This window comes from Camelus dromedarius, chromosome 5 (genome assembly GCF_036321535.1).
Source record: "Camelus dromedarius isolate mCamDro1 chromosome 5, mCamDro1.pat, whole genome shotgun sequence".
In the NCBI taxonomy this organism is placed as follows: Eukaryota; Metazoa; Chordata; class Mammalia; order Artiodactyla; family Camelidae; genus Camelus; species Camelus dromedarius.
Genome location: NC_087440.1, coordinates 14987949 through 15002892, shown reverse-complemented (window position 1 = coordinate 15002892; position 14944 = coordinate 14987949). Strand labels below are relative to the sequence as shown.

General features: G+C 32.6%; 1 protein-coding gene across 1 annotated transcript in view; it reads right to left on the bottom strand.

Annotated features, from left to right (window-relative positions):
• The window catches only part of TRPM7 (transient receptor potential cation channel subfamily M member 7), a 52359-nt gene that overhangs the window by 25058 nt on the left and 12357 nt on the right, over window positions 1-14944 (bottom strand). The window contains exons 10-16 of the mRNA XM_031453070.2: window positions 9857-10031; window positions 7821-7947; window positions 6072-6256; window positions 5298-5430; window positions 3805-4520; window positions 1914-1981; window positions 675-734 (exon numbers count right to left, since the gene is read on the bottom strand). Of these exons, the coding sequence (XP_031308930.2) occupies window positions 675-734; window positions 1914-1981; window positions 3805-4520; window positions 5298-5430; window positions 6072-6256; window positions 7821-7947; window positions 9857-10031 (1464 nt within the window). The remainder of the gene's footprint in view (window positions 1-674; window positions 735-1913; window positions 1982-3804; window positions 4521-5297; window positions 5431-6071; window positions 6257-7820; window positions 7948-9856; window positions 10032-14944) is intronic.

The following is a 14944-nucleotide window of genomic DNA, read 5'->3' as shown; positions in this document are numbered from 1 at the left end:
CATGTGTCTTTGTCAAGATCATGTCACCTCTCTCCTGAATTATGATCAAAACTTTCTAAAAAACCTTCCGTGTCAATGGTTAGTCCAATTCATGCTGTATGTTTTGCTGGATTAGTGGTTTGACAAGGATAATGAAAAATCTCCAATGGCTTCTTTCTCTGATCAAAGGAATTTTTCAAAAATATTTCACTTGTTATTTAAGCATCTATCCATCTAGTCCTGTGGCACAGAATACAAATGGTCTAGCAAAATCCAATCTCCCCTACTTTTTTCAAACAGCTAAATTACATTTCCACGCCTCCTTTACAATTAGGTGTGATCATGTGACAAATAAATATACTTCTAAATTACCCCAATCCTGGATTATTTTACAGCCATATTTCCTACAACTTCCTCAGGTGATGAACCTGTTCACTGGTCAAAGTAACATTTGCTTTACCATATTCTATATATCCTCTGGCTTTGCTTCACTACTGTTCATGTTGCTCCTACCTGAAATACACTTTTGTCTGTTAAAATTGCTACTTATCCTTCCACAACTTTTAAAAATGGTTAGAAAATATCACGCAAATTATACTCTTATAAGTTCACTGAACATCTACTTCCTACATCTAAAGGAATATGCATATTTTAAGTTGACTTTCTGACTCCCACATGTACTAAAGAGACTTTACCTGATAAGTAGGCATCTCCGAATACTCCACAATCGTATTTCTTACATCATTCTCCTGGCCCTATTTGAGGCAAGAAATACAAATTTAAAGGCAAATATGAAAAGAAAGAGATCCTCATATAATCATTAAATCTCATTTTCCATATAATCACTAATTAAATCCCAAGTTAACAAAATCTAGTTAATAGACATTAAATTATTCTCTTTGGTAAAATACTTCATTCTTTTATTTTTTATTTTTAATGGAGGTACTGGGGACTGAACCCAAGACTGGGGCATGGGGAGGGGAGATTAGGTTTATTTATTTATTTATTTATTTATTTATTTATTTATTTATTTATTTATTTAAGTAAAATACTTTAATCAGAATATACAATACAATGTTAGTATTTATAGCACCAAAATGCACTAGAGTCTACTGTTTCAATGTAGGACAATAAGCAATATGTCCTGACAGCAATTACACAATTAACTATGGATCATATATGATAAATAATCATTCATAGATATTATGTAATTAACTACATTTTATGTCATTATCACTTCTTTGGCTTTCATTTTAGGAAAGCTTTATTTCCATTGTATTTATCACTTGATCATTTCCACAACTTGAGTTCTTAGGGGATCGAGAAACTTAGCACTTTCCCAGGCCCTCTTAATTATGTTGGTGTAACTACGATGTTCCCCTCAGGCTCTACATAATTATGGGAAACTTATGAAAGCAACAGTTAAGAAATAAAAACTAATTTTCAGCCAGGAAACACACCTTTCTGCTAGATGTTCTACAGACTTAAAACTCATTTAATCAACATTTATTGAACTTCTTTTACACTTTGTATATTATATTGTAGTTACTGGCATATTCAGGTTTTTACTGCTAGACCACAGGTTCCTTGAGGACCAGGGTTATGTCCTAGTGAACTTTTGGGCCTGTGAAAGAGTTGAACTCAAGAAGTATTTAGTCAGTGAAAAGCATACAAGGAAAAGCACTTTTAAAAAGAGAAATGTTAAATAGGTGATCTTTTTATTTTAGTTAAAAAAATACAAACTATTTGTACATTTTTTCATATTCCTCAATTATTTCTTTTTTTTCAAATTGCATATAGCTTCAAATATTTGGGATCATCATGTTAAAACTGTGATTTTACTAAAAAAAAAAAGAAGTGTTTAATTCTATTTTGTACTAAACCCCCAAACAGCAAAATAAAATTGAATTGTGCTGTGGTAAGGATTTACTTACAGATAACATTTCTTTCATCTTGTTTGATGTTTCTTTAAACCTCTGTAAATCCATGCTATCTCTGTGTCCTTGAAAAGGAAAAAAAAAAATACAACAAAAAATTTTTTAAATCAAAATAACTCATTGTCTATTCTATTCAAACAAGTGATTTATGTTGTTTTGTAAGTAGTTTTGATCGTTCTGAAGTTTCCTGTAGCTCTTTTGATAAATACTGAAAATACCTGTCAAAAAGCTGGAGATGAGTAGTTCAGTTTACAGTAACAGGATCCTAAAATAATCCAACATGTGATAATAAAGTGGATTGCTTGACATTTAAAATAAAAAAGGAGGAGCATTCATTTTTATTATCAGTAAAATTATAAAAGCACTATATATACTTATTATACATATAGCATATGCATATTACATATAAATATAGGTATATCATATATACACCTCTATCTCAGTGGCAATATACTAACCAACAAGCTAAAATGCGTTTTTTAAAAATAAATTGGGATAGATTTTATGTAGGGAAAGTTATCTCTGTAAATCCACAGTGAACTCTCATTGCCTAGCAGTAAAGATGAGCATGCTCAGTACCCAGATAACTTACAGCGTTGGCCCTAATGTGGAGATTTTACATGGACTTAACATATTCTCTGAATGATCTCTATACGTGTTCCATAATTAGGTAAATTTCTAGGCTGGGAAGACTCAAAAAAGTGTTAAGGACAAGGTTAGAAAGCCATGGAAAAATTCAAACTTGAAGAGACAGAGGACCTTCTTCATACCTTGGAATATTCTGGTTATGCCCACAAACAAACAAAATTGTTTTCTAAGAATTCTTTATTAAATACTTAAATAATCTGACAGGAAGACTGTTAGGACACTATAGTTGCCCAAATACTTGGGATTTAGCTAGCTCTATGAAGCATTCCCTCTTCACCTTTTCCTTCCATGTGGCATACTGTCAGCATTTAAATATGCTTAAGTCTCTGTCGTCATTAAAAACAAAACAAATTCAAAAACCTTAAACATAAGAATCACAATCATAGTTTTTTCTTTCTTTTTGCCTTCATTGCCAAGCTTTTAAGAGTCACTCCCTCAGTCATAGTTATTTCTTTCTTTTTGCCTTCATTGCCAAGCTTTTAAGAGTCGCTCCTCAGTCACCCTCTTTACATTCCCTCCTTCCATCTGTACTTTATTTCACTATAATCTGGCTTTCCCCTCTACCACTTCCAGTTTTCACCAAGGTCATTAATATGTTATCATTGCCAAAATAAATATATTTCAGTCCTTATATTACTTGAGCTGAGGTGAAAGAATGAATCATTCCCTTCCAAAATGCTCTCCTCACTGGGTATCTAAATGAGTCGACCATAAATACTCATTTTCTAAGTACAGCCTTGGCTTTTCCTGCTATTCTAATATAAATATTAGTAGTACACCCTATCATTCTCAAAAGTGTACTGGTTTAGATGAAAAACTATATGGGCACCCTACTTATAAGACAATGCTTTTTCCCAGTAACTTCTAGCCTCCCTTGTACCTTTATAAATGTAACATTTATGAATCACTCAAGTTCTTTCAACAAAAGTTGATCAAATTAAAGAGACTATCTACAAACACAAAAGACAAAATCCAAGTTAAGTTTTCCATAGATGTTACTACAGTCAACTGCAGCAGAGGTATGTATGTGCCAACTTAATTATTACAGCTCAATCCAACCTTTCCCCCCCACTTCTGATTCCTTTAAAAAAATTTTAGAACTATATTCCATGAAAAAGTAGTCCACTTGTCACACAAGTACATGATTTATTAATCAGCCATTTATTTTTATTTCTAAGGTGATAATTATCATTAAAAAGTAAATAATGTTGATACACAAATATCAGTTTGCCAAACTTACCTACAAATGCTCCAAATTCTATATTATCTCCTTCTGCAGCTTTAGAACAAACAGTTTCTTGATCTTTGGTTACAGTTTCTAAGTGGCTTTTGCAACTTGGCTGGGATGGTGTACTAACAAAAAGTTTTGTTGGTGGAGTTGATAGATGTGGTATGCTATTAGATGAGTTGCCTGACTTTTGATTTTTACTAAACATTTTTAAAGTTTCGATCCCATGGAGTCTCTGTCGCAGTTCTGGAGGAGAGACAGCACTTGGGAATAAGGCACCACAAGAGGAACCAGCCTCTGGATAACTGAATTCTTTTCTCTGGGGTATTACAGGTAAATCCTGACCAAATATGTTACACTGGGAATCTTTTTCATCTTTCATAAAAATATTGCAAAGAAAAGGATTATTACTTTCAAGACCACCTTGAGGAAGAGAGGAGCTAAGTGTATTTACAACACTGTGCTTTTTCCATACAGAAGGTCTTACAGGACCATCATCAATAAGGTTTTGAGCCAAATGTTTGGAAATGCTCAATTCTCGTGTGATTTCATTGTGAACTTTGCTAGCTTCTGAAGCTTTCTGGGCAGTGAGCGTTTTCAATGTATCTACAGTCAGTGCTGAAAGATCTTGCAAATGGCCAATCTGAGAATCTAATGACTGTAATGATCTTTTGATATAGTTGACACGATCTCCAACTTCTTTAATCTGAATGCACATCTGCTCCACTCTGTAAGAGAAAAACAGGCTTTTTACAAATGTTAAAAATTAATGTTTTAGTGGGGAGAGGTATAGCTCAGTGGTAGAGTGTGTGCTTAGCATGCATGAGGTCCTGCTCAATTCCCAGTACCTCCATTAAAAAAAAGTTTTTTTAATTAATGTTTTAGAAATTATTTTTGTAATCTCAATAAATGATAATGGTAAAAAGAATTTGACACACACTTTTAAAAAAGGTAAGATATAAAATAAGGTATGATTATTCATTTATACAAAGCACACCTTTATGTTAAAGAAGGATCCAGTGCTAACTTTATTATAACAAAAATTCAAGATTTCAAAACAGTTTTGTGCCATAAGCTATTTATTCCAATTTTCCCACATCAGACTAATACAAAAAAATGTGTGTGTATACAGCTATATAAACATGGATCTACTATCACCATTACCATAACTACACAAACACCATACACTTTTAAAATGTAGCAGAGCCGATGGAAAGAAACAAATGTTTTAAAATGAAGACAGGTTTAATCTTCTCTACCTACTAGTAAAGAACATTAACTCTTTTCTGCCCTCTGTGGCAAGGGTAAAAAATAACAAGAGATTGGCTTACTGACTTACATGAAATACTTGAAGTAAACTAAACTGTCTCCCAATACATAACGTAAAACCATCACTAAGCTGACTTGCTTGACAAACATAAATGAAATAATGACCATGTATAAGGCCCATAACTAACACAACCCATTTGGACATAAAATTAATTATAATTAAACAGCTTCCAAACCTTTCAAAAGTGACACGAATTCTCTCCTCACTCCCAGAATGGAATTTATCATCTTTTTCATTAAAATACATCTCAACACACTGTTCTTCAAAATCATGAAGTTTCTTTTGATCTTCTTCTGTTAAAAAAAGTTCTAAGGAGAAAAAAGAAAAAAAAAATCAATGAAGATACTATGTACATCATCAGCACTTTTTTCTCTTTTTATTGGTGTGCGTCTGAAGTCCTGGACAAGTATTTCCACTTTTTTCTTCATTCACAGTGTGATAGCCACAGAATAGTTTCAGGTACTTCTTCCTTTTCTAATTTCCGTCTCCTATGAAACACCTCCCCCATCTATCCCTCATACCTCTCCCTCACATACCCAGGTAGAGGAATTTAAGAACTGATTTGGTAGAACAGAAAGCCACTGTAAGCCACTGTAAAATTTTAAGAGCAGTTTGATTAGTCTCATGTGGTGCATAGAATGTACTAAAAGTGTTATTGTTTACAGAGCAGCCAAAATGGTTTGTAGACTAGCAAGAGTTATGATTTACATTAGCATTTTCAACAAAAACAAACTGAGATGCCATACCCAAACAGTTTAATACTAAATTCACTTTTATAGATGCTATATTATACTTAAAATTCTTTTCTGTTTCAGCAAATTCAACAAAAGACTTCACAATAACATTAACAAATTAACAAACAATAACAAATCTGAATAAAGCTAATACTTAGCCTTCAGTATAATACCAGTAAGTGATAAAAACACTGGCCTTCATCTGTTTTACTTACTTGGTCCATCTGAAGTCTTATCTTTTTTTCTTCTTTTACATATGCAGCAAAACAGAGAAACTATATGGCTGAAAACGATAAGTGGTGGAGGCAGAACTGGTTTCTCATGATAAGCCATGATAAAATGATAACGTTGGTACTTCCATACAATATTGGAAATTGCCTTCACTTGTAAATACACATTGCTTGAATAACAATAAAAATAAAACAAACTTAGCTAATCACATCTTAAAGTTTTAAATACTAAAGATTTTACTGTAATTCTGTTCTGAACAAGGATTCAAAGGAGTACCCCACCATAAACAAGACAAAAACAAAACAAAACAAAACATGCAACAAGTGTAAGGCAAAGTTTGACATTATTGAGGGTCTTAATTACAAACTCCCAGAAAAATAAGCAGAAAATTTTAAGATTTTAAAATTATATATAAATGACAAAAACATAAGAAAATATTCAATCTAAGTAACAAAATAAGTACAAATAAAAACAAGATCCTTTTACATACTATCAAATTAGCAACCATTAAAAGATAATATCTACTGTTAGCAGAGATTTGGGGACATGGGCTTATTTTGACTTAAATGCAAAAAATCCTGAAAATACATATATTGAATAGGTCTACTTTTAGGAAAACACACTAAGGAAATGTGTAAGGATTGATTAAAAAAATTTAACCACAATGTGGTTTTTGGGAACAAAAAATCATAAGCAATCTAACTGAGCAATATGAAATACTGACTTACGAATACTACTCAGTCATAAAAAAGAATGAAATAACGTCATCTGCAGCAATATAGATGGTCCTAGAGATTATTATACTAAGTGAAGTAAGTCAGACAGAGAAAGACAAATAAATAATATCATTTATACATAGAATCTAAAAAAAAGATACACATGAACTTATCTACAAAAGAGAAAGAGACTCACAGTCATAGAAAACAAACTTACGGTTACCAAATGGGAGAGGTGGTGGGGGGTAGGGATAATTTGGGAGTTTGGGATGAGCAGATACAACTACTATGTACAGAATAGATAAAACAACAAGATCCTACTGTACAGCACAGGGAACTATATTCAATAACTTGTAATAACCTATAATAAAAAAGAATATATATGTAAAACTGAATCACTGTGCTATACACCAGAAACTAAAATAACATTGTAAATCAACTACACCTCAATAATAGTAAATACATAAATAAATAAGTAAGTAAGTAAATAAATTAAAAAAATACTGGCTTAAAAACTATGGTCTGTATCATGGAATATCAGGCAGCTATTAAAAATTAACTAGAGAGGGACATTTATTAATGTGGGATAATATTCATGTTTTGCTTAGTTAAAAACAGTATACAAAATATAAAAAATTATTTTTAAAAGAAAAAATAGTTAATATATATTCATAAAAAAGAAAAGATGTACACCAAAATATTAAGAATGGGATTATTGAAGAATTTTCTATTTGCCTTTCTGTTTTGTATACTGAGTATGTATTCCCTGACCACCTATTAGGAAATCCCAAATAAAGATTAAATTTATAAAAGAACTGCATGTCGAAAGATAAAGCCTCAAATTGAGAACTAATGTGATTTTGAAAAAGCATGCCTTATTTGTAATTTTCAAAAAAAATTTTTAGTAGTTTGAGCCTCAATAAATTCTTTATATTTTTAACTTTGTGTAGTTCCTTCAAAATGAGAACCATACAGTAAATGATCTCATTACAATAAGCAACTGAATAAAATTCTTACTTGAAAAATGCGATAAGAAGATTGACCATAATGATATACTGTACAAAGAGGTAGACTGCTTGAAGAAATGGCGTCAACCATGTCCCAGGACCACAGATACCATGAATAGCTGAATCATTTGCACAAACTTTAGGAAGAAAAAAAAAAATTAAAATACAGTCATTTACCAGTCACTACTTCTAGTCAATATTTATGTAAGTTTGCTTACATAATGAAGTTCTGATTATGCACAAATCTGTTTCACAGATACTAGCAAAAGTTTCTGGGCACGCAGCCATACAAACACCAACTTAAAAGTATTCCAACCCAGAAGAATTTTGTGAGGGCCGTGGGTACTATTCTACCATTCTATTCCAGATAAGAAAGTATACTTCTGTATTATGTCCACCCTTCAAGGTAGGGTTTAGCCAGAAGAACATTAAGGAGAATAAAATTCCCAGATTCAGTCACATATTGTTGTTAAGAAAAATAACTGAACCATAAGAGACTATGGTAAATTCATAGTCAATTCACAAACATAAAGATTACTGAGTTGAGATTATGCCACAAAAGTGTTGAAGGAATAGCTAAAATGCCTCTCAAATGAATTCCTTGCTTTTCATTACCCTCAACTGGAATGTTGCCGAAGACAGAACATAGCTGAATCAAGAAAGGGAAGAGCTTTAATACCTACCACAGAGTTATTAGGAATAAAGTAAAATCAATTCAAGTAGGACAAGGATTAGAATTAAATAATCATGAATTAGTGATAGGTTTTATACAGATATTTATAATACACTTATTAGCACCTGGTGTTTTGTAAGTATATATACATATATACACACATATGTATATATACACACACCATTGAAAGTATCATGGCTGTATCATTCCTTTCAAAAAAGTGGTTTTCTGGGCAAAATGATACATAAGGTTCTTTCACTCTTAAAAATTTTTATGAATATTTCCATTCTATTCAGATTAATCTGATGAAGCAAATACCTGAGAAACTGATTGCAGAAGACTACAAAACTATATCCAATGCTTTATAACTAGCGCCACATCAGAAAAAGAGCAGACAATAAAAACTTGGAAATGATAACCAAACAGGAAGCTATTAAACACAAAATTTTACCAGGCTGGTAAAACCTCACTGTTTTAACCAACATCTGATAACAACTGATAACCACTATTTAACCATCCCCTGACCTAATCACCTATAAACAGGTGGGTAAGGAGTAACACAGGAACGGGGTAAAGAATGATGAGAGAGAAAAAGCAGGAGAGAACATGAGTGAACTAACAAAATAAAGATTCTGTAACTCAGATGTGGAGGTCAGCAGAAGAACATCCCTGAAAGCTGGCAGCATCACCTATGTCAAGTTATCTAGCCTCTTTAAAACCATAGAGAAACATTTATTACTTCATGCAGAGAATGTATTCACAGTTGAATTTTACAATTCAAGAGTTTATACAATCCAACGTGACTGGCCCAAACTAATCAGTGTAATTCCATTACCCTTGCCCTGTTTCAGAAATGGGGAGGGTCAAGCTAATGTGAGCTAACAAGATGAAAAAATAGGTCAATACAGCATGTCTGGAAAGGGGGCTTTTCTCTCTGAAGAGAACCACGGAAAACAGTTCTCTTTCCTCCAGTTGCTAGTGGCAGAGTCTGATAACTGTTAAGGGAAAACCAGAAAGCATGTATGAATCAGACACTGTGATTACAGAGCAGTTTAAAAAAAACAGGTGTCCTTAGCGATGAACTAACCAATCCTAAAGACCACTCTATCTCTGTCCTTTCTGTTATGTGAGCTAATATATGCCCTTACCGTGTAAGCCAGTTTAAGCCAGATTCCATTATTTAGAGCTAAAAATATTCTAAAATACTTTTTTTTCAATTAATTTTTATGTTTCTTCTGGGATCAACTAAAGCATTGCTGGAGGGCTTAGGTCAGTAACAGTTTGACTTGTGAAAATATGTGATATTACTATAAAGTAATTCTGATTTTAAAACAAAATAGTTAAAAGATAAATCTGTACACTTAAATCCTTACCATCAATTTCATATGCGTAAACTTCACCAAAAATCATCCAGTATGGATGAAAAACTATATCTTTAGCAAGAGTCCACGATGGGGCTTCGTGAGGATAAAGTATTGCCTTTCTGGGAACACCAAAACTAAGTAATACAAGAGCCATAATCACTACAATGTAGAACATATTGGCCACCTGTTAAAAAATGAACACTGTTAAAATACATGGGAATTTAAACACAAAAACAAGTTTTCATCTTAAAAAACAGTTTCTAATGTTCTAATAGATAATTTGAAATCTTTAAGTTTCTTTTTACTCCTAGTATTAGCATTCAGGGAATCTCATCACTATGTAAACCTTAACATCAAGGAGGCTATGTAAAAACTGATCTGTGCCATCAGGCAAGTCATAGGCATCTTCTATACAATTAACCATATCACAGGTTCAAACTAGAGTCTGCCTATCCATGAAGATTTTAAAGAGGTATAGACATAATGGAGAAATTCAAGGAATCAATTTCCATCAGTGTTTTTTCCTAAAACTTCTCTGTTCTTATACTGGAGGTGCAGACTATCTTTTCTACCTCTCTTTGATATCGTCCTTTGCCCACCTCACATAAGACATTCTTCTCACTCATCCTTAACCCTACCACAGTGCCTCGTCTCCTGAGCTGTGAAAACCTCCCAGGATGTAAATAAAACAACAAACTGAATTTCTCAATATGGCCGTTGAGAAAATAAGTGATACCCATATCTCGTTAACAAATACTTTTTCAAGTCAGGTAGTTTGCAATTCTTTAATTTCAACAAAATTGAAAAACAGCCTGAGCTCTCACTTAATAAATCAGTTAAAAAACCAATTTTTATTGCTAAATCAGATGTGAATTTTGACACCACTAAAAAGGAATTCAGAGAATTAAGTGAAATGCTATAATAAAACTTTAATTTCTATCCACTTATTTATGTGTAGAGGTATTCAGCATTTTCATCTAAAAAAGTAAATGCAGTCTTACTCTAGTAACATATAATAATATTCATCCACAAATAATAATCTTTAGGGGAAATCCCATGCAGATCAAGAGACTACATTTAATCTACAGTGAACCAACAATAATTGCAATAATAAATCACCCTAAAAGAAATTACTATGACATTTTCATATACATTTTGAACAAATATACAGTGAGAGTAGAAATGGAAGGTAGGAATGTGAAAAGTAAGAACAGTAAGTCTAGACTGGATGGAGAAATTATAAAATACATATTTATATATAATCATTTAGTCTTGATCCTTTATCTTTAAAATTGTTAAATCTGCCAATAAGTTTCCATTTTAAATTAAGTAGGAGTTGAGTCCCTGTGACTTGCAATCAAAGAATCCTAATACCTCCCGCCAAGATTCATTTTTTTTGTAAAATAGTCAAGTAATGCCTTATTTGACCACTTAAGAGAATTACTACTAAGAGAATGCATGTTCTTCAATAAACAAAATTTGGGGATTAAAAGATTTTAAAAGGCAAATAATTATCAAAACATTATTCATACCATTTGCTATAATTTGAAATCCAAATATTTATTTGTAATTAAAGAAAAAGCCCAAGTCAAAAATTCAAATCCAAACCCATAACAAAAGTACCCTAAAATTATTCAAGGTCTATGGCTAACGATTCATAGAGATCTTTGGATTTCATACCTTTTCATATAAAGTTTATTTGACAACCTTCCTTATATATGATCTAAACCTAATTAATTAAAATACATGAATATTCTATTTCCTTATAGCTAAAATGAGGGTTCCTTGCTTGAATGTATTCATATACGGAGTGAGTGACAGAAGTTCAGCATTTACCATGTAATTTTCATTAGTCTCTATTAAAGATGTCAAATGTGAAGATTTCTTCTATTTTAATCTTTTATATCTTCAGGCTTTTCAAAGCTGTTTTCTCTAATTAGCAATTCCCTGATCAGAAGAAATTCCTACTTTCTAAACTCTTTTCAAATACCATATTCTTTGTATTTAAGAATTTAATACAATTAAGTTCCCTATAACCAGGATGGGAGAATTGGCAGGAGTGTTGGGAGTAAATTAGAGATTCAGATGGAAATTCAGACAGCTCCACTTTCTCTTGGCTTCCTTACTTTTTCTATCTCCATCTTTTATTACAGCTGTTCACTTCTGTACCTCCTGCACCTTCCATTTACATCACCATTAAATTAGCCCAATAACACTAAGTCATTAAATAATATGGTAGGCAATGAGAGATGGAGCGGTTTTTTTGCACACTTAAAAGTTAGGCTAAAACCTGTTCTTCCCCCAAAGGCTTAAGTCCCCTACTTTTCCCGGAAATACCACTACTTCATGAAAGAATGCAAAATGGATGAATAATGAGTACTTCTTTGATGTGACAAATAATAAACCAGTAATTCTTAACTGGTGGTGGGCGGAGTAGGATACACATTCCTAGAAAGGAAATGTGTAGTGTGAAAAAGAAATATAACGATAAAACTATATTTTAAAAACGTAAAAATTTTGTTTTCATAAGGCAAAGCAATGCTGATAATCTTGTGAGCTCATGGGGTTAGCCATAAGATAAATTTAATCTAGAAGACCAATTTTCCAAGCTCAAGAAAAAGGGTTTCAGAAACTCAAGGAATGAATTTTTGTATTTTTTAAAAAGGGGTAGGTATTTTAAAAGAATTGAGAAATAGCACATTATAATAAGCTCATGTTAATAAAACTATTACATACATTTATTTGTGTAAAGTTTGACATAAATAAACACTTGTATTCATATATGTCTTGAAGGATGGAAAGGTATACATCAAACTATTAACACTGGATGTCTCTGGAGGGTTGTTTGTATGTATTTGCTAAAATTTTCTACAATGAATAATTTTAGAAAAAAAAGTTACTTTCACAAAAGCAATACAAGCATATTAGTTTGCCGTTTACATCAATGAAAACTGAAAGCAATTTATGGCAGCAGTAGGTCCAATACATTTTAGATTTTTCAGGTCAATGCACATTAAACCTGATATCTATATTTAAAAAAAACCCTGCCAGTTGATTAAGCTTATGGGAAAGAGCAAAATATTGGGCATTATATGTGGAAAAGATTAGATGTTCTGAATATAACTTTTAAAAATAGCCTGGATCAGTAAAGATAAGAGGAAAGAGGTACCCAAACACATAAGCCATTGACACTATTTGTTTTGTTAGCATTATCTTGCAAATAACATTAAAAAGGGGCAATATTAGTGTGGTAGGTTGGATGTGAGCATTAGAAACCCTTGTGAGACTTTTTCAGACTGCCCCACTGGTCAAAAATCATCATAACGAATAATCTGACTAGCTGCTTTCAAAATCTATACACTGAAAAGTCACATCAAAATAAGGAAAGACTGAGAAATGTCAACTTACTCCTTTCATGGTAATGAAAAATTAAAATACGGGGGGCAAACTCTTCAATGGTTTCCCCTATATTTTTCTTCTCTCAAGTCCCAGTTTTCAATGTTCCATATACTCCAAGCTACACCCTGCCTATCCAATTTGCTAACCAACTATACCTTATCACAAAAGAAGCTCCAGTCAGGCTGTGCCTTTGTACGCCTATCCATCTCAAGTTTTCAAAGAACAGCTCACATCCTATAGCTTTGAAAAAAAAACCCTCCAGACTTCTGTCTTTCCATGAATCCCTATATCCCATAGTCATTAATTTAATCAACTAACCACACTGACAGTTTACTAATACCTCATATAATTTCCTAAAATAATTTATGTAGGATAGGCTCCTCAAGCTAGATTATGCAACTATTAAAAATAACTACAGGACTGATAAAGTCAAAAAAAGAAATGCAGTTTCACAAAGTTCAGGGGCAATATCCTAACACCTGTTGCACTGTCTTGCACAGTAGTGAGACTACAATAAACATTAAAAACTACTTGGTAAATGATCACAGTTTTTTAAATTTATAATCTGCTGCTAAGGATATAAAAAGAAGAGGAAAAAATCTTAAGAACCAACTTATTAAAATACAATTAACGTTCAGTATGTTTATGCTGTCTTCTTCCTGCTTGAAATGGCTTTATCCATCCAACAAATATTTACTAAGGAGAATCTACTATACAACAGGCACTGTGGTTAACTACTGGAGATACAAAGGTGACCAAAACCAGAAAAGCTTCCTACTCCAAGGAGTGTAGTCTAGAGGAGAGTATAAATAATTCAGTAAGAATGTAGTTTAAAATACAGCTAGACACAGAGATAAACATTCTGAAGGGAAGAACATGGGCCTCACTAAATTACATAGCAAATAACTTGATCTAGTTGGAAAAGATCAAAAAAGCTTCCCTGAAAAAAAAAATCCTGCTGAAGGCAAGATCTGAAGCATAAAACTAAGTTAATTATTCTAGAAAGCTAAGGATATGAGTGTAGATGAAGGTGACCCTTTTAAGGCAGAAAGAAGAACATGAACTATGGGTCTCTGTTAGGGGCTGTGTTAAAAACAAAGGCCTGTGTGACTAGCATACAGATAAGAGATCAAAAATGTTAAGAGATGAGACTTAAAAGAAAGCAAGGAAGATGTTACTACTGGTAAAGAGTACACAGGATCTCTCTGTATTCTTATAACTGCACATGAATCTGTAATTATCTCAAAATCTAAAGGTGGAAGGAAGGCAGGCAGAGAGAGGGAGGAAGAAAGGAAAACAACAGCCAAAGTGAGCAGGGCTTGTGGGTTATTAGGACACTGATCTCTGGGAGTAGTGCAAAACCACTGAAAGATTTTTTTGGAAAGAGAAGTAACATATTCAAATTTGCATTTTGAAATATTACTCTAACTACAGTAAAGACTGAAGATAGGCCAGAGTGGCTGAGTAAACAGTTTACTAGACTACTGCAGGTGACAGATGATGATAGATTGTTTTTGGGTAGCAGCAGTAAAGATGAAAAGAAATTCAGACTGGAGTTGACAAGTTCATATTTTTCTCTCTGATCTCAAATAGTCCTGGCAAGTAGCATTTAAAAATTAAAGTATTTCAAGATAAAACAAAGTATGGTTTCCTAACCTTATCCCATCAAATATTTTCTTCAAAAGTTAATATCCTTAG